Below are 23,093 nucleotides of genomic sequence, written 5' to 3'. Positions count from 1 at the left end.
TTGTGGACACGTCCAGCCACCTGCAGGACAATGGGGGGTGGCTGTGACTCTGAGGCCCCCCTCTCCTGCAGAGGCTCCGTAAAGACTCCACACCCTAGCTGTCCCCTGCCCCCCCATCTCTAGCCCGCAGGGCAGGCTATCCCTGTGGGTGGGATCCCTGGGTGGGACACAGCCAGCCCTCCAGCCCTCCAAGTGTCTTCCATCCTATGTGGGGTCACTTTGGACCAAAGGGCATGTCCTTGGGCTGGAATATTGAGGTCTTCGGTGACTCTTTTGGGGGGTCTCTGCTGTGATTACTGCTAGCTTGGTGCAGCCCTTGCCCTCCCTGCCTGACACCTGTCACCCCTGCGAGACCTGGGTCCATGCCGGGCACTACCCTTGCTGGGAAGGGGTGGACAGGCTGGGACAGCCGGGACGGACAGGCTGGGACAGCTGGGAAGGACAGGCTGGGACAGCCGGGACGGACAGAGCGCCCCCTGCAGTGAAGCTGCTACAGACTCCTGGGGCTCAAGCCCGCCCCCTCCCCAGGCAGTCCAGGCCCCCACATGAGAGGGGCTCTTAGACTTCCAGGCCTCTAAGGCAAGAGTCTGGGTGTCCTGCAGACACAGGTGACAGGGACAGAGGTGGCGTTTGACTGACCGAGGTTCAGGGTGGGCAGCGGGGACAGTGGGAAACTCACCCACTCCCCAGCCTGCCCCACCCCCACAGCACACAGGCGCCTCGCTGTGACCAGCACAGAGGCTTTTGCTCCTGTGACCCCCACATTTGAGAGGACCTTCTGGGGACCAAGAAGGACTGCTCTGTTGAGGAGAAAGGAAAGTCCTGAAGCCTCCCCGGGCCTCTCCAGGGGCCAGCAAGGGTTGAGGGTGTCTGGAGGCACCCAAAGGTGGAGTCAGGGAGGCTGAGAGAGAAGGAGCTGGGAGCTCAGGACACCGTCTGGGCAGCGGGGCTGTGGTGCCAAGCAGGGCCTCTGACAGGCAGGCCAGGCAGGGCCACCTCAGCTCTCTGGGGACAAACTCAACCATGCTGCTTGAGTTTCCAGTGTCCAGGGCATCCAGACAGGTGGGCTGGGGGTCAGCTACATAGGGCAGCGTTGGACAAAGTCACCGGAAGCCCCCATGTCACCTCTGGCCACCACTGCATAAACCCAGCTGTGGTCGGTTCCTGGGCTTGTCTTGACCTCTTGCCATCTGGCCATTCAGCCAACACCTCTCCTCCTCAAACACCTCTCCTGGTGCCTTCTGGGTTTATCCTCCCTGCCCCTCCCTTGTTCCCCCAGTCCTCAGGCTCCTGGTGCACAGAGCAGGCGCCCACTGGAATCACAGGTCTCCTGGCCCTCCAGGCCCACTGGATCAGGACCTGCATTTAACAGGACCTCCAGGTGACGTGAGCCCAGCCATGCTGGCATCTGTGGGGGGGATTCCAGGCCCAGGCTGGCCTCCCCCACAAGCTGCAGGACAGGGGCTCCATGCTGGCCAGTGACCATGGGCCCTGGAATCCAGGGTTGGAAGGGAGAGTGCCTGAATGATGTCAGACTGCCCAAGGGGGTTCTGGGTAGGAATGGGTCTGTGCAAGGCAGCCGCTCACTGGGGCTTCTGCCCGGTATGAGAGCAGGTCCCTGGGAGCCCCATGGATCCAGCTCAGGGAGCATCCCAAGGAAACGAGGCTCTTGGTTGGAAGTCACTCTGGGGCTGAAACCCACTCGTAGGCTGTACTGAGGGTAGGCAAGGGATGACCGCAGACAAGCGTGCACAGGCTGCAGGAGCACCTGCAGGACAGGAGGGACCAGGGTGCGTGGGCACAGCCAGCTACAGGTGAGGCTGGCGCTGTGCAGCTCTCTGCAGAGCCCTTGCCTCCAGGTGTCCTCCGGTTGGGCCACACTGGCCTGTTCACCCTGGCATACCCCAGCATGCCAGCGCTGCCCTCCACACCCACAGGACTCAGTGGTGGCCAGGAGGGGTGCACTTTGCAACCATCAGCTGGCCCCATGACCCAGTCTGTGGGCTCCGGAAATGAGGCAGGAAGAGCTGATGAGGAAGCAGAGAATGCTGCAGGGGAGGCCAGGCCTCCAGCACAGGCGCCTCCCAGTTGACCGGAGCCCCTGCGAAGGAGCTGGTGCCCCCCGCGAAAGCTGGGCTGGGGAACAGGGGGCATCATAAGAGACACTGGTTTGGATACCACAGGCAGTGCAGGGTCAGGCAGCCACCACTGCCGAGCCTGCCTGGGTGCTGGCAGGGGCCACGGTCCTGGAGCTCCAGCAGGTGCAGTGGACACCGTATATGCATGACCTGCGCCCGCAGGACTAGGAACATGGTCTCGGAGAAGCAGGGGCTGGCACTTCAGGCTCCAGGGCTGGCCAGTTGCAAGGTCCATCCCACCCACAGCTCAGGATAAGGCAGAAGGGAGGCCCTGCCAGATGGAGGACCAGGCCGCCTCCGCCACCCGCCAGGAAGCTGCGGCCCTGCTGCTTAGACGCATCCAGGGGCATCTAGGCTCTGGGAGGCCTTGGAGGGGCCGGAGCTGGGTGGGCTCCTTCCCCCACTTGCTGGCCTCTGCCCTGAGCCTCCTACACAGATGCCCACAGTGCCCTGCAGTGCTGGACTCGTGGTGCCTGGGGCGCATGTGGGTTCCCATGGTCCTCAGGGGAGGCTGGCTCTGCAGACCCCGAGGACATCTGTGCCTCACCAGGCGAGTCTGGGTCCCTTTCCCAGAAGGAAGCTGGATGAGTATTTTGGTTTCTTGTTGGCGGCTGCAGAGCCCACAACTCCCTCCGCTCAGGAATTAGGGCAGGACCATTTTGGTTTCTGTATGCCTCCCCCCGGTTTAAATTGGATGCTCGAATCTTCCTCTTTTGTCCTAAATTTCCCTCTACCATTTAGTGCAGCTGTTAAGCAGCTGCTGCCTCAGTGCGAAGGTTGAGGGTCGAGCAGGCTGCAGTGACTCACCTCCTCCCAGGAGGGATGGCAGAGTCTTGGCCAACTCTGTTCTGGGTAGGTGTAGCAGCTCAAGGGACAGCCAATGTCCTTTGCAGGACACAGGAGAGAGCTGGACACACTTCCCAGAAAGGTGTCCAGGCTGGGTCAACAGCTAGAAATTCCTGGGTAAGATAAGTGGAAGAACTTCCAGGGCCAATAGTGGGGCTACCTTTCCAGGATGGGCAGCTACAACACAGAAAAAGGCGAGCACCATTCCTCCCTCTGAAGCATGGCATCCTGCCTGAGAAACCAGCTTATGGAGTGTGGGAGACCAACCTTGCTCGTGACTGAGTCACACTCCCCAGTTGGGTGCTGAGGCTCGCAGTCACAGAACTGTGGCAGAGCTTTCCCCATCCTTCTTGGGTTCGAGGGTCCGTGTCTCATGCATGGGTGTGTCTTGCTACAGCCCCATGAGTGAAGCTACGCTCACCTGTTCCTTTGTAATCTAACCCCTTGCCCTTGGATAGAATCTTCCAAGGAAGTGCCTTGTGTGTGTCCCCTTCTCTAACTGTGCCCTTGGGTGTGGCCTACCCAGGTGTCAGTCAACCTGCTGCTAGTGGACATCATGAGGATAGACTCAGCCCCCTGAAACCTGACCCCTTGCCTCATTTGAGTAGCTTCTCCTCAATAAAAGGGGTCAGCGCATGCTCTCACTCTTTCTCTTCCTGCGGACCCTTAAGGTCAGAGGAGCCGTCACAGTGACCCCAAAGAAAAAGGTATTTGTGTCTCTTGTGTGGTTATCTCATGCAGCCCAGTCAGCCCAGTTTACCTGGAGTGACCCCTGAGCCTTTTAGTCACGAGAACAGAAATCCGGCAATGGAGGTCTTGGTGACCCTCCACATGGTCATTCAGAAAGTGGGCGTTGAAGGCCCATGTACCAAGCTTCAAGGACACAAGGGACAATTGTGTGTCTTCACTCATTCATTCACCAAGAGTCTCTCAGAGGGTTGGTGTGTCAAAAGGCTGGCATCTTCTTGCACGCTGACCCTCAGGACACTAACCCAGGGACACGTCTCTGAGGACAAGACCCAGGAGTGGGTGTGCGCTACTGAGGGTCATCAGCCCCAGGAAGGCCTACAGCCCCGGCCTCCACCTTCCCTGGGGAAGTGTTAGCGGAAGGAGGGGAAGGGACAGCCCACAGTGCAGCTCTGATCCTGCCCAGCCCTGGCAGGATGGTGCCCTACCCTGGTCAGCCTGGCCTGGGCCCTGCCCACAGCTCCTCCTGCAGCTGTGGTCCAGCCTCCCAGTCCCTGCCCTGGCCTCCTGGGGTTAGCTGGTCCTGGAGGCTGCACCTCCTGCTGATCGGCTCCAAGACAGCGGCCAGCCGAGTGCGGGAACAGCCCCGGGGGCACTTGCCTGAGCTCTGTAGGGCAGACCTGTGTTGTGCAGGAGCTCAGGAATAAGGCTGCTAGTGTCACCTAGGGCTTCTAGAGCCCCTGGTGCTTTTGGAGAACACCCAGAGGGAGCACAGGACAGAGGGAGGCACGGCGGGTAATATGGTAACACACACGGGCATGACGGGCACACCTGGCTACGGCAGGAGGGGTGAGGGTCACATGAGGCTGCAGCCCCCCTAAAGGGCCCCGCGGGCAGTGGCAAAGGCAGGAACTGCCTCCGGACTTCGTCCAGAGGGATAATGGTGTTCATTAGGACGCCTGTGCATTACGGGAGCTGGGCAAACAGACGGGGTTATCGCATCACGATTTGAAAAACACACAAATAATTCATGTACCTATGATGTCATGGTGCTGCTGTAAATAATGAGTCCACACTAATACCTGGGTCTCATTGTCAAAGGGCTCCGCATCCTGGCAGGCAGGCGGGGGGCAGAGTCCCCCTCGGTCCGAAAAGCACAGCCAAGCCCACAGCCCGCTGCCCCGCTGAAGCTGAAGTGCCACCCCTCATCCACAGCAGGGAGCTAGGGCAGCAGCCCAGCGGGCAGCAGCGCCCACGCCTGCACTTGAGGCAGGACAGGCACCGGCCGTGCCCACAGGAAAGAGCCAGAAACCCACGTGCTCTGTCGTGTGAATCTGCTCAGGAGAGCACTTAGCTGCCAGAGTAGCCGGGGGGGGGGGGGGGGGGGGGGGCGGTGAGCAGGGGACGTGCAGGGACTCCAGACCAACCCAAGGTTACCTGGGGGCTCCCAGGAAGACCGGAGTCCTCCTGGCGCAACAGGCTGCATCTGCCCAGGGCCAACTCCCACCTCTTCATCTGGGCTTCATGAGCTGGTCCTTGGCTCCAGACCCCAGGAAGGCCTCACTCAGGCCTGGCTTCTGAGGAGGCAGTACCCACTGCAAAACCTGAGTCTTCCAGGGGTCCCCAGCTCCTGGCTCCCAGGCTCAGGGTGGCCGTAGAGCAGGGATGTCCATCCAGACTGTCCAGAGAGAGGAGGGACCCCTACCAGAGTGGCAGGGACCCCCAGCCACACCACCGTAGAGTGCGGGTCGGACCACCTGGCTGAGCCAGCCATCTCCAGGTGCCGTCGGCCAGCCTGGACTTGATTGATCTCTGGATGAATATTCATGTGGCATTCAGCAGGATGTCATTAATATTCTGAGAAAGCAGAAAGCCTATCCGTGAATGGCGGTCGATATGCAGCTGATGGCCAAGGTGGCAACTCAGCGGCCGCCTCAGAGCTTGGAGGGTGGGGCAGGACTGCCCTTCCCACCCACTGCGCCCCCTGCTCTGCTCCTGTGACCTGACCCCACCTAGCCACTTCCCCCTGAGCCGCTGCTGGCTCCTCCAGCCTCCCACCCCCAACCCCCCCTGCTTCAGCCCCTCACCTGGACCCTCTCCCACCTCTGTCTAGGTGTTTGTCCCCTTCCCATGGCTGCACTATGACAGGGGCATTGGGGCCTCACATGGATGCTTCAAGCCGGTGACAGGTTCCACTTCCCAACCAGAATTGGCCTCTTCCTTCCCCAAGCCCTGGCTTGGGTCAGTGGCCCGTACCAACACCCCTGGCCTGACCCTGTGCCCACAGTTAGAAGTGAATCCAATCTGCGGCAGACAAAGCAGCGTGCAGGGCCCTTGGCTCGTTCCTGCTGCGCTCCCACGCCCTGGGAGACCCCTGGACCCCAGCTGCTGCCCTGGCTAGCTCAGGATGAGACTCAGCACAGGGCACTCCTGCCTCTTCAACCCCCAGCTGTGGTCAGGAGGGCAGGTGGCCACAACTGTCCTAGCCAGAGATGGACAGAGGACCTCTGCCCAACTTGACCAGGGCTCTGGAGACTGGCCCTGGTGGGGGCTGGTAGCTGCTGAGAGCTGGATTAGGACTGTAGCCAGAGGCCCCCAGACAAGCTCCTGCCCCGGTGCCCACCCACACCCTGCTTCCTGGCTGCTCTTCTGCAGGAGGCTCGGGATGACAGTGTGAGGGCCATGGGGGGCAGGGAGCAGGCCACAGGGAGCGGCACCTGCAAGCTCTGCAGCTTTAGGCGGCCACCCCACCCCCAGGCGCAGCGTGGGCCACACACCTAGAGCCACACCACCCAGCCGAGGTCCCGTGTGACACAGCTGCCAGCAGCCCAGGCACACTGCCCAGCTGGGTGGGGGAGGGGCACAGGGCCCTGGAGATGAATCAGCGGCTCCCGAACAGTCCCAGCCCGGGCAAGGATGCTGGGGGGCAGCTCCCTCTTTGGGGAACTGTCGGGAGGCAGCCAGACTGCTGGGGATTCCTGGACAGTTGCCCCTGCTGCGCACCCGCCTGGGAATGCTGCTTCCCAGGAGCCAGTGCCCAGCTCCGAGCCGCTGTGGGAGGAGGAGAGGGCCTTCCTGGGAGGAGCTGGTGCAGAGAGGGACCCTTCTTCCAAACAAGGCCAAAAAGGGAGAAGAGAAAAGCAGGCTGGCCACTGTGGACCGCTCAGTTCCCCTCCCCGGGAAACGCTGAATCAGCACTGGAAGGCACGCTGCCACCGCTCCGCCCTCCCCCCTCGCACACTGGCAGGGACAGGGCCGTCCCAAGGTCAGCTCCTTGACGCTGGCTCCTCAGTGCCTGCAGCAGCACTGGGGGTGTTCCTGGGGGGCTGTCAGACCAGGCCCCCTGCTCACACCCCCACCCCACTGAGACTTTGCCCCTCCACCCGGGAAGGTCACCTCTTGCCCCGTGTTTGCTTTGGGTCTCTGCCAAGGGCTGCAGACAGGGCACAGAGACGACTTCACCATCCACCCTGTGCCTGGGGACTGGGCAGCCCCTAGCCTGTCTCCAGTGAGCATCTCATTTCTAGAAATCCCCAAGCTCCAGCCTTCTCGCCACCCCTGTCCTCTGCTGGCTCCTTGGGTCTGGATTTTCCTCTTCTCCAAAGACCCCATGTCCTCCACTCCAGGAGGTGGGTGGGTGAGGTTGTCCTGTGTGGTGGACAATGGAAGAAAGCTAGGCTTGAACCCCTGCCCATGGACCGGCTGGAAACCAAACCCAACACAGTCAATGGCAGGTGGCTGTGGCCCTGGCCTCTCCTCGTCCCCCCCTCCACCCCTCATTGCTGTCCTCTGCTCCTCCTCCTCCTCTGCTGGGATCCTGTTCCTCCCATCTCCTGCCCAGAAGCACCTTCCCCAGAGCCCCAATTCCACCGCCAGCCCCACAGCTACCCGTGGACCTGGGACCTCTGCCTTGGTTGGGTATGTTCTTGGTGGTCTGGCCCCGGGCTGCTTCCTCCCCTCTGCTCCACACGCCAGGAAGATGGCTCAGGCCTCAGCGCCTCTCCCACACTGCTCCACCTGCTGCCCACCCACCACCACTGCCGGGCTGCAGTCACCGGCATCCTCTCAGCCAGCACCTGGGTTGGGCAGGTCTCCCTGTGGGGTAGCCTCTTGGTCTTCATGTCCCTGCTCTCCCACCACCTACCTGATAGCAGGTGGCCTCCTGCCCACTCCCTCCCTAGCCTTGGAGATGTCCCTCTGCCTCTCCTGACCATTTCTACCTCACGGGCAGTCTGGGCCACTTGAGGGGGTGGGGAGGCAGCTGGATGGACAGTTTACTCAAGTGGGGTCAAACCTGTCCCCTAAGCCACCTCCCTGCAGAGCTGGCACCACTGCCCTCCCAGGCCAGGTCTGTTTCAGCACCTCCCCTGCCCTCTACTCCTCCCCACCCACTGCTGTGGCCTCCAAGGACGCTGGCCATCCCCATTTTTTCACAGGGACTTGGAGTCCTTAATGAGCAAATAGATTTGCTCTAAATAAGGCATTTCAGATGAATTCCCAGGCCCAGGGACATAGCTCTCGATTGTGTCCCCACCGATGGAAGCACAGCCATTGTTGGGGGTCCCTGGTCTGCCCCCCAGGTGTGCTTATCCAGTCCTACAGCACTGACAGGTCTGTGTGCCACACGGTGGTCAGAGGCTCGGGGGCAGTGCCTCAGAGCTGTGGTTCTGCAGCCCCAGGAGGCTCCTTGAAAGGGACCTCAGTCACCTGGGGCCCACATGCTCAGTGGCCTCATGGGGCTGCAGTGTGGATGGAGCAGCCCCTGTGCAGTCTGGACAGAGGCAGCCTGGTTAACAGTGGGCACGAGGACAGGGCTCAGGGCTTCAGCACCTGCCTGTCCTGTGTGCAAGACCCCGGGCTTGACCCCAGCCCCGCGGAAACAGCAAGATTCCCCAGACCCGTGGAAGACAAGGCCGGCCAGCAGCTGCTGGGAAGGTGGTGTCCCCCTGGGCATGTCAAGCAGCCTAGCAGGGTCCATCGTGGGCACAGCCACCCTCACGCCTGGCTGACCCGGGCCCAGCTTCGACACCCCCAAGATCCTACTGCATCTGGAGCCTGGGACACACAGGGCAGTCAGAAGCCCCGATACTCAAACCTGGCCCCTCTGTTCCCATGCTGCCCCGGGACAAAGTTGTCTCATCCAGAAACAGTGGGAGGGTCTCTCTGTCACTAACCTGTTCCCTTCTGTAACTTTCTGGCCATAATGGCTGAAATCAGGTGTGGTGGTAGCCTCAGAGCTGTAAGAAGTCTTTGTGGGTGGGAGGACCGGAGTGTGGACTTCCACTCCACAGAGGCCAAGTTCCTCACGAAGAGAAACTCCTGTAGTCTGAGGTCTTTTTGGTTGGTGATTCTATCCTTAAAAGCAGATAAATATTCTGAGCTTTAAGCAATCACTCCATCAACGTGTTAAAAAAATAGGTTTAATGCAGGTGGCTCATCTCATTAAGACACTGGGCAGCGGGGTGCAGCACGCAGCGGTCCTGTCGCCCCTGGCATGGTGTTTACATTCAAGGCAGCACAACCAGCCCCTCCTGGGTTCTGGAGCACCCACCTCCTCCTCCTATGCCCTGGAGGGGCTCTGCCCATTCTGTGACAGGAGTCAGTGAGCGTAAACAAAGCGGCTTGAGGAAAGCGCATGACCTAGTGCAATAGATTCTCTGCAGCAGGAGAAAAGCGGGTCTGGGAAGCTCTGCGCCCGCCCTCCGGCTCACAGGCGCCCTCTGGAGCCTCCCTCTGGAAGAGCAGTGGACGGAGGCTGGCTACAAACTACAGCGCCATCTGTGGCCAGGAGCTTCTGCTTCCCTAAGTTGCTCTTCAGGGCACACAACTGTCCTCACAGATCCCCGGCCACTGGTCTGTCTGGCAGGGCAAGTTTAAAGGGGCCACCACCCAACCCAGGAAGTGGGGACAACTTGGGGTGAAGCAAGTATTGACCAAGTAGCCATCCTCAGGGTCAGGCTAGTGTCCTACACCTTACGTAACTGACCAGAGCCCCTTCAACACAGGAAGCTAGATCAGGGGCCCAGGTGCTCCCTGCTCCGAGGACACCCTGCCTGTCCCTCAGTCACACTCTCACACCTGGATGCTTCAACAGCCACAGCAGGGTGGGGACAGCGCTGGGGGAGGCTCTCTGTGGTGGGCCTGGCCCACCCCCGGAACCTGCTCCAGAAAGGCAGGTCTCAGTGCTGGGTGCTGTCTCACAGGAAGACAGGCCAAAAGCCTGTTCCCAGACACCCCACGCTCGCAGCAGCATGCAGTACAGGGAACATTCTCAGCAGGCCTGGCCGGGTGGAGGTAGAAGGAGCTCTACCTGGCTCCCACACACCCTGGGATGCCCCTGAGCCAGGGACCAGCCAAGGCTGTCTGCACTCCAGCCAGACTGCATCTGAGCCATCCAAGGGGACCCACACAGCCCCTCAGGGTGACAGGCAGGAGGGAGGGAGTGGGCAGCTGTGAGACAGTGCAGTGTCTGCCAGTGGAGGCCAACACTGACCAAGGCCAGGATGGGCTGAAGGTGTGCAGGAAGAGGGCCAAGCAGCCAGGGGGTACCCTGTCCAGATCTGCTCCTGGGCAGTACACCCATGTCTAGGGTCTCCCAAACCACCGGTAGGGCCTAACTGTGGGGTGTGTGTCACAGAGACTCTCAAAGTGTAGAACAGACAGAAGCCACCCCACAGGACGACCTGGAAGGAGGTGAGCAGACCACCACAGAGCCAGAAGCCCAGCCAGCAGGGGACACAGAGGCCAGCAGAGGGGCAGTGGTTCCTATCACAGAATAGTCTCAGCCCTTTTCTCCCCCAAAGGGGAGCATGTTCTGCAGTGGTCGCCTATAGGACGCCGGTGCACAATGCCCTGACCAGCCCACCCCATCAAGTCAGGCGGAGGCCACGCCCTCACATGTCCACAAAGACCATAAAGCACCAGCCCAGGCCCCCGACCAGCAGCATGGTCACGTGGATGCCGTAGATGAGCAGCTCGTTCATGAGGCGGAAGTCCACCCGCCGGCGGCCCAGGAGCAGCAGCAGCACCGACAGCTTGCGCTGGAAGCGCAGCAGCACTCGCACGCCCAGGTACTGCAGGCAGAAGAGCGCGGCCAGCGCGCCCCAGAGCGCCGCAGTGAAGAGGCTGCAGCTGAAGTAGAGCAGGAAGCGGATGAAGCCGTAAAGCCAGCGCGTCTTGACGTACACGTCGAAGTTGTTGTACTTGGTGCGCGCCAGGTGCGAGGCCCTCACTGGCCCGCAGGCTGCGTGCAGGCAGGTGGTGTGCGGGCCGTGGAAGGAGCGCACCCGTCGTGGGATGGGCATGACAGGCATTGGCCCCGGCGGCAGCGGCGGTGGCGCTAGCTCGTAGTGGCGGTGCAGCCTCCAGGAGGCAGTCAGCATGGGTGTCATGGGCGCCTAGGCCTTGGAGACCTCAGAAGAGGCGTGGTCCTGGGGGGAGACACAAGGAGGGCATCAAGTCAGTCTGAGGACATGGTGAGGGTGTCTCTCCCTGAGAAATCAGCCCGCCAAGCAGGCTCAAATGCCAGGCCTGGAGCTCAGGACTGGGACTCAGTCCCCACCTTTCCTTTTTACAAACCCTCCTGAGGATTCTTCCAAGGGACCCACAATGTAAAATCCAGAAGTGGCACTTTACCCACAATGCTGAGCAAGGCCAGGAAAGTGACCATGGCCCCCTCACCCAAGAGGGCCTCCCTGAGAGCAGTGACAAAACAGTTGGGGTCCAGACAAGCAGAGTCTGGCTCAGCTCACTCCTTTCCAAAGGCTTCTCACAGTCACCGTTCTCTAGATTTGTCTTGCTTTAATTTTGTATGTCTACTATTGCTCAAGACTTCCGCGGATTTCAGGGACAACAGTCCTTGAAGGCCATTCCACAAGGAACAATAAGATTAGGATGAGGAACAAGATGCAGATAGATGGGGACTCTGGAGTCACCTGGTGGGGCCTGAGCCCTGGTGGTGTTATTTCTTAGGAATGTTCTGGGGCAGGTTACTTGAGCACAGGCTCCTGCTCTGTAAGCAGGGGGGGGGGGGGCAACAGCTCTATCCTCCCAGGGTTGCCTGAACCAGGGAGGATACCTGGGGGTGTCATGGCAAAGCAGGGCCACAGGGTTGGGTCCATGCTGTTTGCCACGGGATGCAGCAGCCCCTCAGACTGGGCTACAAAAGAAAGGAGAAAATGGCACATGGCTCTCTAGTTGCACCTAGTAAATGCCATTTACAACTTGCTTCGATAATCTGTGGAAGGAAACAGCAAATTGAGAGTTCAGGATGTAGAAAATCCGATAACGAAAGTTAGTAACAAGGCATTCAAAAGCTTCCACGTCCTCAGATGGACTTCAATCTAGCTCCCCCTCCCGGACACAGGTCCAGAGCAAATGGCTGCGCAGCCAAAGGCACTCAGGGGGCGGATACCCTGATCCGTCCCGTGCCCAGTCCGGGCGCTTCTGCAAAGCTTTACCCAGTCTCCAGTCGCTGCGGGGATAGGACAACGCCCTCGTTTGGGCGTGTCACTGTACCCCGCGCAGAAGGCTCCATTCTGCTCCAGCCACCCGGTGCCTCGGCAGGTGCACTGGTGGCTGCGAGACAGCACAGCGGAGCCGGCAGGTGCATAAGGCTGAGCGCCGGGTGCCGGGTGCTCCACACCACGAGCCTCCCTGCAGACCACGCTCGGCCCGCGGACCACCACACGGCCACCCTCCCCGTGCCCATGAATGCCAAGGGGCGCAGGGGGCCACGCGCAGGCGCGTCACACTCGGAAGCCCCGCGGGCCGCGCGCGACCCCGGCCCGTCGCCCAGGGCATCTGCGGGCGCCACTTCCGGGCGTCGGCGCCGCGCGTTGCCCTGGAGACGGCCCGCGGCCAGGTCCCGCCCTCCCCGCCGGCCGCTCACCCGGTGCCTTCTTCGCGGCGGCGCCGGCGTCCTGGACCAGGAGGCAGGCCGGCGGTGTTGGGGACTGGGCCTGCGGGCGCCCCTCTCGCCCGAAGCTCCGAGAGCAGGACGACTGCATTCTGCCGAGAGTTCCGAGCGCTGGCGCGGCCCCTCACGCGTCCCCGGCTGGGGCAAGCCCGGAGGGGAGGGCGTGCCCGGGCCCGGCCGCCCGAGGCGTTTGGCCCAGCGTGGGAGCCGTAGCGCCGTCCCTCCGCGGCCACCGTAGAGCGGGCTTCCCGCCCCCTCCGCTCGCGCCGGCACGGCGAAGCCTCGCTGTGCTCGTTTTGGCCTCGCGCGAAGCGTCCCAGAACTCGATTCTGTCACGGCGCGCGCGTACGAGCCGCGAGCGGTTGTGACGTCACCGCCCAGGCGCAGACAAGGAACTGCGCAGGCGCAGACAAGGAACTGCGCGGGCCTGAGGGCTCGGCAGTGCGCAGGCGCGCTCATGCGTTGGGCCGCACCCCCACCCACCCCACTCCCCCGGGAGAGTTCGGCGCGCGCGTCCTCGACGCTGCGGGGGAGCTGGGCTGACCGAGTATGAGCTGCTCCCCGGAGGCGGGAGACCCCCCCGGAGGCCGGAGGCCGGGCGGCGGTGGGCAGTGCAGCAGCCGAGCGGGTTTACCAGGGCTGTCGGCGGCGAGCTGGGAGTGACACCGCGCGGGGTTCCCTAGAGCCCCAGAAGGAAGTTGGGTCGGGCGTGGTGACCCTAATTGTAATCCCAGCGGTTCGGGATGCTGAGGCAGGGGGATGACTAGTTCGAGGCCAGCTTGAGCAATTTAGGAAGACCCTGTCTCAAAATGAAAAGGGCTGGGGATGGAGCTCAGTGGTAGAACGTCCCTGGGTTCACTCCCCAGTAACACAAAAAATATAATGAGGGTGGATCCTGCAGGCCAGCCAAGGCCCTGCAGGCGACAGAGGTCGCGGACAGGGGTGTGCTGGAAATGTCCACAGGGTCAGACCACCCATGTGAGTCTGGAAAGCTGTGGCCCTTCAGAGTTCCCCCATTGACCCTCCGGCCCACTGCGGTCCAGTCACAGGGTGCAGGCTGTTCAGGTGGCAGAGCTGGGTGACAGGCTATTGGGTGGAGGCCCTTGAGATAAGGGCTCCCAGCAGCTGGAAGAGCCATCTGGGGCTGGGGCCGGCTCAGTCTCTACTGTGCAGGAGAGGGCGAGGCCCCTCTGAGGACCAGAGAGCCTTTACCCAGCCTGAGCTGGAGTCTAAAAACTGACTGGACTAGTGAGGGCCCCTGGGAGAGCACCGGGAGCCGGTTCTTCAGTGACCAGCAGAGCTCTCCCCAGAGAAGCCTGGGCCATTGCTTCCCCACACTGTACACATGTGAACACAGAAACAGTGAAACAGGGCCCTGATGGCTGGGTTTAATTGTCTCTTTTAAGGGCCTGTTAAGATCAGACCAACCAGTGCTTGCCTCTCGTGCAGCATTGGGCTGTGTCCCTGGCCTGGACGAGGCGTGGGCCAGCAGGAGGCTGCCTGTCTGCCACTCTGGGCTTCGAGCACACTGGAGGCAGTCACCCTATGGAGCAGCAGTCACCCTGTGGAGCAGCTCTTCCCCTGCCCTGTGCCTTCATTTGGGGCTCCCTGGCTCTCCCTTAGTGACCCCACAGCCGTTGGCTCCAGCCCTTTCAGCCCCCCACATCCTGTTGTGCATAGTTGGGGAAGAATACAGGGCTGACTCCAGAGAAGGTCGTCCACCCACACTGCCCCTCGGTGGGAAACATGAATAGAACAACCTGCTGGAGGTGCCCACCATCTTGCAGTGAGGAAGGATGAGGGTGGATGGCAGGTGGGTGGCAGGTGTGCAGACTCACCATAGGCCAAGGCCCAAGGCGGGGTGGCACAGACTGCCCTCCTTTCAGATGAGCAGTACTACCTTCCAGGTGTTGTGAGGGTCTGTTGAGGGCTGTGGGTGGCATCAGTCCCCAAGAGACTGATTGACCTAAGGATGGGTGAAGTCACTGCCATCTGCGCCCACTCTTGAGAGACCTGGGTGGACTGCACAAGCCAGGTGAAGCAGGCCTTTGAGGATGGCCCACCAGGGCTGTGGGTGCATTATTCGGTCGAAGTCCTGAGGCAGGGGGATGTCTGCAGAGCGTTTTCATTTACTTTAGTTTCAGAGGTCATTTTCACTTTTTTTTTTTTTTTTTACACATTTCCGTGCCTATTCTTTTCACTGTTATAAAAAAGCTTTTGGGAGAGAAATTAAGGAGGCATGTATCACTTGGAGCAGCCACAACATCCCCTGCATTAGAATCTCTTCAAGGAGACCAGGACCCTCCCCAAGGCCTCCAGGTGGGGACTTCAGGTCCCCTGGTGTGCTTTCCAGGGACGTGGCCAGTTTGGTCTTGCTCTGAGGTCTGTCCCACTACCCTGTCACCTTGTCTGTAGCTAATGGCCCTGACTCTCCTGTTAGGCATCTATCCAGTTGGCCCCAGCCCCAGGTCATTGCCAGCACCACCAGCGTGTGTGGCCAACCCCTGCCCATCCTTCTCTCAGAGGTCCAGGTGTCACTTAGGGCTGGAGGGTGGTGAGAGCCCCAGGAGAAAGAGACTGGTGTGACCTGGGCAGGGGTGTTGGGTGGGGAGCTGCAGAAGCTGCAAATTCCTCCACCTAGGACTAATTTCAGGCCTGCTGGTCCCTGTGGAGCCGATGCGGGCCTTCTCTTATTGTCCTCAGGACTGACTCTGGCTGTGGCCACTCCTTTGGCACTCTTCCTGGCTGCCCTGCAGAGCCCCAGCCTCCCGTAGCTCCCTCCCTGTCCCATGCTCACACTGGCCCCTGTCTTGTGGAAGGGTCTGAGGAGCTTGGTGGTATGTGGCCCTGGTCCTCCTGCCACCGTGGTGGAGCTGAGCATAGCCAGGAAGCGTTGGAAACTTCCCAGCAGCAGGTGAAGGGCGACGGGTTTTTAAGAAGCCTCTTAAAATGCACCTCTTCCCTGGGCTGTGTGTCTTCGGCCCTCGGGTTGATGGTTTTGGGGGCATTTCTGTCTCCCCTCCAGCTGCCACACATCCTGGGGTGGCTTGTCCCTGACTTGCCCCTTCATGCCTTCCTTGTATGAGTCTCTGTTCCTCCTCCACCTGCCAACCTCTGCTCACCCTTCAAGACCCCTCTGGAAGATCCCTGCCTCTGCGAGGTTGCCTGCAGCCTCCCTGTCACCACCTCCCTGGCCCCCAGGCTCCCTCGGTTCCTCTTCTATCCCAGGAGGTGAGCCAGGGAAGCTCCAGGAAACGCCCCCTACCTTTACCTTGTGCCCTGCTGTCATGACTTCACTCCTGGGAAGTTCTGGAAGCCACCTACTGAACTGAGTCCATGACCTCCACCCCAGGACCTGACCACAGCTGGGCCCTCCCAGTGTGCCCTGTGCAGCTCAGCGGCCTGCCCGAAAGGCCCTCCAGCAGCTTATCTTGCTGTGGAAAGGTAGCTAGGGTCCCCATCTCGGTCCTCACTCCTCCCAGTGTAGCTCTGAGCGCCGGCCTGGCGCCACCTGCTGGGATGGCCTGAGAAGCAGGGATGGGGCTGGGGAGGGGCGCCAGTGCAAGGGAGGCCTTCAGCCTGGGCTGGGAACTCGGCACAGGCGGGATGGACGCTCACATGTGCAGGGCCTGTGGCTACTTAGCGCCTTCGCAGCAGAGTGGCAGAGGTGAGCAGCTGCCTCAGGGACTCACTGGCCCCCTGTGCCTAGAATACCTGTGGTCTGGCCTGGCTTGGCCAGGGGCAGCTGCCAGTCCACAATTTGAGCAGCAGTCCCTCGCTCCATTGGTACACAGGTGCTGGGCAGGCTTGCCCACGCCTGGGAGAGCTGAGAGGAGGGGTCCTGCCTGCCGGCCTGGGAGAGCTTTGCACCTGCCCCCATACCATCTGCCAGCTGGGGGTAGGTGCAGGGATAAGGACACCTGGCGCTTTGCCTAGCCAGGTGACTTCTGGGCCTGATATGACCAGCTCTTGCTGCTAGATCAGTTGTGACCCACTGAAGGGCTTGTGAGGGGGAGGGAAAGGGAGACAAGTGACATCTCCTGGGCCTTTTTTTTTTAAAGAGAGAGTGAGAGAGGGGGACAGAGAGAGAGAGAATTTTAATATTTATTTTTTCTTAGTTCTCAGCAGACACAACATCTTTGTATGATCGAACCCGGGCCGCACGCACACCAGGCGAGCGCGCTACCGCTTGAGCCACATCCCCAGCCCCCTTTTTTTTTTTAATTGGTGATGCTGGGGATGGAACCCAGGGCCTTGCACATGCGGGGCAAGCCTCTGTTGCTGAGCCCCATCCAGAATCTCCCAAAGTCTTTTGTGTGTGTGTGCTGGAGTGTGAACCCAGAGGCACTCTACCACTGAGCCACACCCTGCCCTTTTTAGTTTTTATTTTGAAACACAGTCTCAATAAGTTGCTCAAACTGGCCTCAAACTTGCCAAAGCTGACCTGGAACTTGTGATCCTCCTGCCTCAGGCTCCCAAGTCACTGAGTTCTCCAGGGTCATTTTCAAACTGACCCTCCTGGGGGAGGCCCAGTGTGGCTTCAAGCTCAATGATAATCCCCCTCCACCCCACCCCGCTTCCAAGAAGTGCTGAGGAGCCCAAGACAGGACAATGTGAGGGACACGCTGTCTTCCTGCACAGCCACCCGTGCCTCTTCTGCAGCCCATCCCGCTTGCCATCAAGGTAGGAGTCTACTTCCCCCCCCCCCATGGTGGTCCACCTTAGCGACTGGCCTGGAGTCAGAGGAGGCCCAGAGGACTGTGCTGTGTGGTTCTGGGCTCTCAGAGAAGCCGGCTGTTCTCTCAGCCTCCTGGGCACTGCTCCCTCTGGGCACCAGCTGCTATGCTGGGAAGTCTCATGGGGAGGCCATGAGAGGGGTGCCAGTGGGTGACCAGCCGGCCATCTGAACTGTAAGTACAGGAGTAAGGCCCTGTGGGTTCAACCCCAGTACCAAAGAAAAGTGTGGTGGATGGGGTGTGGCGACTTCTGAGCTGGGCCACAGAATGCCTGGGTTTCCGCCTCCCTCAGCTGCCATGCTGGGTGGGTGTTCTAGCAGTCCTGCTCCCGGCCTGCTCAGGAGGAGCTGAGGCCTCCACAACAGCCAGCCATCTGGGAACAGACCCTGAGCCCCTGCGAGGCTGCATAGGGCTAGCCCTCGGGCATCCTCTCTGGAGCTTCCCGAGAGACCTGAGCCTGACCCACCTTGGCATGGGTCAGTCTGACGACAGAACCGGAGACATTCAAGGTGCTGCTATGGAGTGAGTTGTGTCCCTCGTTCATGTGCTACAGCCTGACCCTCAACACGTGCAAAGCTCCCTAGGATGGGCCCTGCTATGGTTGATCTGTGATGTCCCCCAGAAGCTCATGAGAGACAGAGCCGGGACGCTCCAAGATCAGATGATAGCCTGTGAGAGCCACGGCTGCCTCAGTGGGTCATCCCCTGGACTAGACTAGCTGGTATATAGGGTGTGGCTGGAGAGGCTGGGTCCCGGGGATGTGCCTTTGGGGTTATATTTTGTCCCTGGCCTGTAGCTTGCGCTCTCTCTGCTTCCTGGCCACCATGAATGACCAGCTGTCTCTGCCAGGCCCTTCCTCCATGATGCTCTGCTTTACTTCAGGCCCAGAACAATGGATCCGGCCAGCCATGGACTGAGCCTCTGAAACCACGAGCAAAAATGAACTTTTCCTCCTCTAAGTTGTTCTACGACTTTTGGTCTCAACAATGAAAGCTGACTAAGACCGTGATCCACTAGTGTGACGAGCGGTTGTTAGTGTCTCAGTCTAAGGCACAGCTGGGTTCCATCAGGTCTATTTTATTGATGCTCATCACACTTCAGACACACATCCTGATTCTGAGTCCTAACTGAGGCTACCCAAGGGTCCCAGATGCTCACCTGACATGGGTCCTAAGTCGGGGTCTCTGGAACTAGATTCAAGCTGGAGGAGTCTGGTGGGGAGACAGCAGCGACGGAGACCTCCCTCTGTCCAGGTCCTGTTGGTCCCATTGCCCCCCGGAGTCTGGGTTTTAAGTCCTAGTTCAGTTGTGCTTGCAGCAGTGCAGACGCTGACATCACTATCTAGGTCTGCCTGGGCCGCAGTTGGCCTCGGTTCTGCCACTCACATCACATCAGGGGCACGTTGCTTATGGTCTTTCCTCCACACACACTCGAATTAATACAACCAACAGTAACCCTGTGCATTCCTGGCACTCAGGTCAACTAGGACCAGTGGTCAGGACAGAGGCACACCACAGGGTGACCGCGTGAGGGCAGAGGGAGGAGATGGCTGTGCAGGGCCTGAGGGCAACAAACCTCTCGCTTAGACCCCTCCCCTGCGAGGGGGGCTTCCTCACTGCTCCTGGCTGCCTTGTCCTGGGGCGAGTGGCCAGCCTGAGAAGGGAGCACACCAGCTGTGCGTGTACCAGGCACTTGTTGGTCTCTGTGTCACTGAACCCAAGGGCACTGGGTACCACAGCTGATGGCTGCTCCTGTCCCCTTTTACAGGAGACCAAGGGACTAGTAACTTGCTCAAGGTCACAGGGTCGTGAGGGGCAGGACCTGTGCCAACGCTCTGTGCCTTGCTGGCCACAGCACAGGCCAGAGCTCTGCTCAGAGAGCCCTCTTGGTGACCAGGAGCTACACCCACAGCAGCCCCCTGCTTCCTCGGGTAGAGGCCCGAGGCCATGGACCCCCTCCTCTGCACCCCACCTTTCCCTCCATGTGATGGCTCACCTGTGCCCCTTCTTTCCAGTGGCCTGAGCTCCTCCCTGGGACAGAGACCACCTGCCGCAGAGCAGCCCCACGTGTGCTTGGCTGTTGCTTAGAGTGCGGCCTTGTGCTGGGCATTCGGAACGGAGGCTCCAGGGCCCTGGGGGGCGGCAGGCCTGGCCAGATCACAGACCAGCCCTGGTCCAGGGAACATCCCTGGGATCTAACCTAGGGCCACTCTTTCATCTTCCCTGGGGCTGGGGTAAGGCTGGGGGTAGAGCATTTGCCCAACATGAGTGAGGCCCGGGCTCCTCCTCAGCACCAAAAGGGAAAACAGGGAATCTATGGCAGGAAGCCCTCTGCCAAGGCCGGGGCCGGGACAGACTCAGTGCTACCCCTGGGAAGCCGAGAAACAGCAGGCCTCAGTCAGCGGCCCCGGAGGGCAGGGCTGCTCTGTCTCCTTGTGGTCCTGGCCTCCCACAGGCAGCAGGACCCCCCTTGGCTGTTAGGTGACCCAGATGTGAAGGGGCCCCAGGAGCTGGTGCTCCCTCTCCCAGGGCTGCCCGCGTCCCAGACCCAGGCCTGGGCTCTGATGCCTCTGTGCTAATTTCACAAAAGACTCGAGTTGAACTCCTGACTGAGCAGCTTCACTTTGACAGGACTGAAGATTTGTGACAAGGCTGATCATCACCCCAGAGCGTGGGTGATATGCAGGCTCCAGGGAACCGGCTAGCGGGTACATTTTATGGCTTGCTTGGAAGACAAACGCAGGCATTTATGTGTCACTTGTTGCAGTATAAATGCTAACTTGTACTTCTTTCAAAACTTTTAATGAATTGTATGCATTCTGGAGGATTTATAGGATGAGTGGGATGGCCCAAAATGTTACTTTAAACATATTTGTCACTTTGGAAACAGCACCAAAAAAATCTGGAAGATATTGCACTCAGAAATAAATCATAAATGGATGCATCTGAAAAGAGGTTTATTTTGGTCGTTAATGGTTGATGGGCCCCCCAGTGCAGGATTTAAAGTTAAATTATGCAAAATCAAAAACAAACCCTATAATACTTAATCAAACATGCATAAAACTGTCAGGCCCAAATAAATTCTCTCAATTAACTCGCTTCAGATTGTGATTGCATTCACTAATTTAATCAGCCTCAGAGTGAGGTGGAGGCCGGGAGAAGATGGACTCGGTGAGCATGCCCCTCAAGGGGCCAGGGCAGCAGGCTGGTCCTGGCCACAGAGAATGCCGTTCTTTTACTTTTTTCGCATTGAGGCTCGAAGCCAGGCCAGTGCTCTGCCCATAGGCTGCACCCCAGCCCGGGCTTTCCCCACTAAGGAGGCTGTTTCCTCTTCTCTCCCCAGGAGGCAGACTCCCCCATCGGGCACAAGGCTTCCCTCCACCCCTGCCTCCGTCCAGGAGCAGGCGTCCTCCATGTGGGTCACCTGGCCTGGCCAGACTTGGAAGAAGGCCACCATGCCTTTGCTGGCTCCTCTGGCCTCAGAACAGGAGTGTGCCTGCCTGCGCGGCTCCGTTCCCACCCTCTCCCCCTGCTCTCCCCCTGCTGCCTCAATTCATCCCGGGTTGTGTCTCTTGGGAGATAGAGGTGGTGGCAGGTGGGTGGGCACTCCAGGGAAGAGTGCTAGAGAGCCTGCTCCTGGGCCTGGGGGGATGTGGCCGTCTCAAGGCCAGGGCCCAGTGGTGGCTCCTGTGCCACCTGTGCTGTGGGCACTCGTGCAGCACCCCATGACCATCTGGCTCCCTTCAGATGCTGCAAAGCTGGCCATGTCCCAGGAAGCGCAAGTCCCAGCAGCCACGGCACCTTGAGACCTGCGGAGTGCGGGGTGCATGCTTTACAGATGGGGTTGGGGTCGCATGGCCGTTCTGTCTGTCTGGGGCCTTAGGGGCTAGCTCCAGCAGAGGCAAGTCTACCCGCACCCCCCCATGCTGCAGTCGGGGAGGGAGGAGAGTCCATGGGCGGGCGGACAGCGTGCCTGAGAGGCTAGACTTGGTCTTTCCTCCCAGCTGCTGCCTGTGTCTCAGGACCCCCATCTCTGAACCCCCTGGGGACCCCCCCCCACCTCATTGCTCTGGCCCCTGGCCCTTCCCGCGTTTTGGTGGAGGGTTTCTGTGGAACCATCAGCAGCCTCTGGCGATCCATGCTGGGCAGTAAGACGGACAGACCCTGGGGACATTCTGCTGAGGGAAGAGCCCAGACACAGGACAGAGCCTGTGTGATATATCAGTCTTGAGCGGAGGTGGAGTGGCGGGTGAGCAGCCCTGTTTGTGGGGACAGTGTTCATGGGGACCGAGTTTCAGTTTAGGAAGATGAAAAAGTTCTGGAGCTGGTCAGAGGTGGCAGCTGCACTGTGGTGGATGCACTCAATGCCACTGAGCTGTGCACTTAAAAAAGGACCAAAATGGTGGATTGGGGGATGTGGCTCAGTGGCGGAGTGCTTGCCCTAGGTTAGATCCCAGGATGGAAACAAAACTAAAAAAGTTAAGTTTTTCATATATATCACAATTGGAAAAAAAGGAAAGAATGTCAAAGGCAGCTGGGCATGGTGTGCACACCTGTAATCCCAGCAGCTTGGGAGGCTGAGGCAGGAGGATCATGAGTTTGAGGACATCTCCAGAAATTTAGTGAGACCAAACTTAAAATAAAAAGGGCTGGGGATGTGGCTCAGGGGTAGAGTCTTCATGGGTTCAATTCCCCGATGAAAGACAGAAAGAGGGCAAAGGGGGACTCTCAAGAGGACCCACAGGGTTCCAAGACAGAAAACGAGGAGGTGGAGATGGATAAACGGGAAGGGCTGGGAGCAGGTTGCTGGACACTGGGTCCCTGATCTCCAGCATCCCATATCTCTGGTCAGTATGAAGGAAATTGGAATAAAAGCTCTGCTGGGGCCAAGTTCTAAGAGGGGTTTCCAATGCCTGGGACAAATGGTGGCCCAGGAGTGGCATCCTAAAGGGTGGCCCAGTGGCCTGCCTCTGGGTTGGCCGGGGTGTCTGGGTCCCCTGCTGAGGTGGGCAGAGTGGATGGAGCTTGGCCACCACAGATGGGCTGCTGAGTGGTAGTGGGGCCCCTGACCATTCCCAGGGGTTCCGGGCAAGGTGTTGTGCCCTCTGCCTGTGGTCTGACCATGTCTTGTCCATTAACCCGTGCACCTGTGTCCATCTGTGGCCTCTGTGGGCAGCTCCTGTTTGTCTACCTGCCCCAAGAATAGAGATGGGCACCAGGACTTTCCCCCTCATCACCTGACAGCCAGTCTCACTTCCTTACCGTTTGTTGATTTTAGTAGGTGGGCTATTCCCGATTGAAAACCAGCTGCGGTGAACAGGGAGAAGCCTCCTACCTGGCCATGGTCAGGATTTTACCTTCCTCGCCTGTACTGTGGCCCAAACCCACGTGGCGTGAGGTCCGCTGTCCCACCTCTGTGAAAGGCCTGGTCGGTCGGCACAGGACAGACTCTTGCCTCTCCAGCTGTGCCCTGAGCCTCCTGTTGTCACGTTGGACGCCTGAGCTGGCCTCCCAGGTCTTGGCGTGGGTCCTCCTGCAGCTGCTCTGATCCGGACTCCAGTTCCTTCCTCAGTCTTGGAGACTCCAGCAAGGCCAGGTCACCTCTCAGGACACCGGGAAACCCAGCCACCTGTGGCCGCCAGGGCAAGCTCCAAGCTCGTCCTGCACATCCTCCCCTGCCCCCTCCCTGGCACTGCCTGCCCCTCTGCCAAGGCTCCTTTCTGACCTTAGAGGTTCAGCTCAGCCTCTGCCTCCAGGAAGCCCTCCTGCC

General features: G+C 59.9%; 1 protein-coding gene and 2 long non-coding RNA genes across 4 annotated transcripts; 2 read left to right on the top strand and 1 right to left on the bottom strand.

The window, feature by feature from the left end:
- Nucleotides 1–9,098: 9,098 nt before the first annotated feature.
- Nucleotides 9,099–12,939, bottom strand: TMEM250 (transmembrane protein 250). 2 transcript variants are annotated; one of them, XM_081281044.1, is made up of 2 exons: nucleotides 12,131–12,197; nucleotides 9,099–11,101 (listed from the first exon to the last, which is right to left on the bottom strand). In XM_081281044.1, exon 2 carries the CDS (start codon nucleotides 11,060–11,062, stop codon nucleotides 10,565–10,567), a length of 498 nt encoding a protein of 165 aa, XP_081137170.1. In that variant the 5' UTR covers nucleotides 11,063–11,101; nucleotides 12,131–12,197; the 3' UTR covers nucleotides 9,099–10,564. The 2 variants fall into 2 exon arrangements, with proteins under 2 accessions (XP_081137170.1, XP_081137169.1); XM_081281043.1 differs by lacking the exon at nucleotides 12,131–12,197 and adding an exon at nucleotides 12,562–12,939 and having other exon boundaries at nucleotides 9,100–11,101.
- Nucleotides 12,940–13,000: 61 nt separating this feature from the next.
- Nucleotides 13,001–16,551, top strand: LOC308642235. The gene is made up of 3 exons (XR_014020507.1): nucleotides 13,001–13,135; nucleotides 15,292–15,502; nucleotides 15,614–16,551. It is a non-coding gene; the product is annotated as an uncharacterized lncRNA (long non-coding RNA).
- A 583-nt stretch (nucleotides 16,552–17,134) lies between these two features.
- Nucleotides 17,135–19,166, top strand: LOC308642234. The gene is made up of 3 exons (XR_014020506.1): nucleotides 17,135–17,271; nucleotides 17,901–18,045; nucleotides 18,207–19,166. It is a non-coding gene; the product is annotated as an uncharacterized lncRNA (long non-coding RNA).
- The last annotated feature ends 3,927 nt before the right edge of the window (nucleotides 19,167–23,093 follow it).

Source organism: Spermophilus citellus, assembly GCF_964194105.1.
Source record: "Spermophilus citellus genome assembly, chromosome: 2".
NCBI lineage: Eukaryota > Metazoa > Chordata > Mammalia > Rodentia > Sciuridae > Spermophilus > Spermophilus citellus.
Note: the sequence above shows the minus strand (reverse complement) of the source record. Positions and strands in the feature narration are given on the sequence as shown.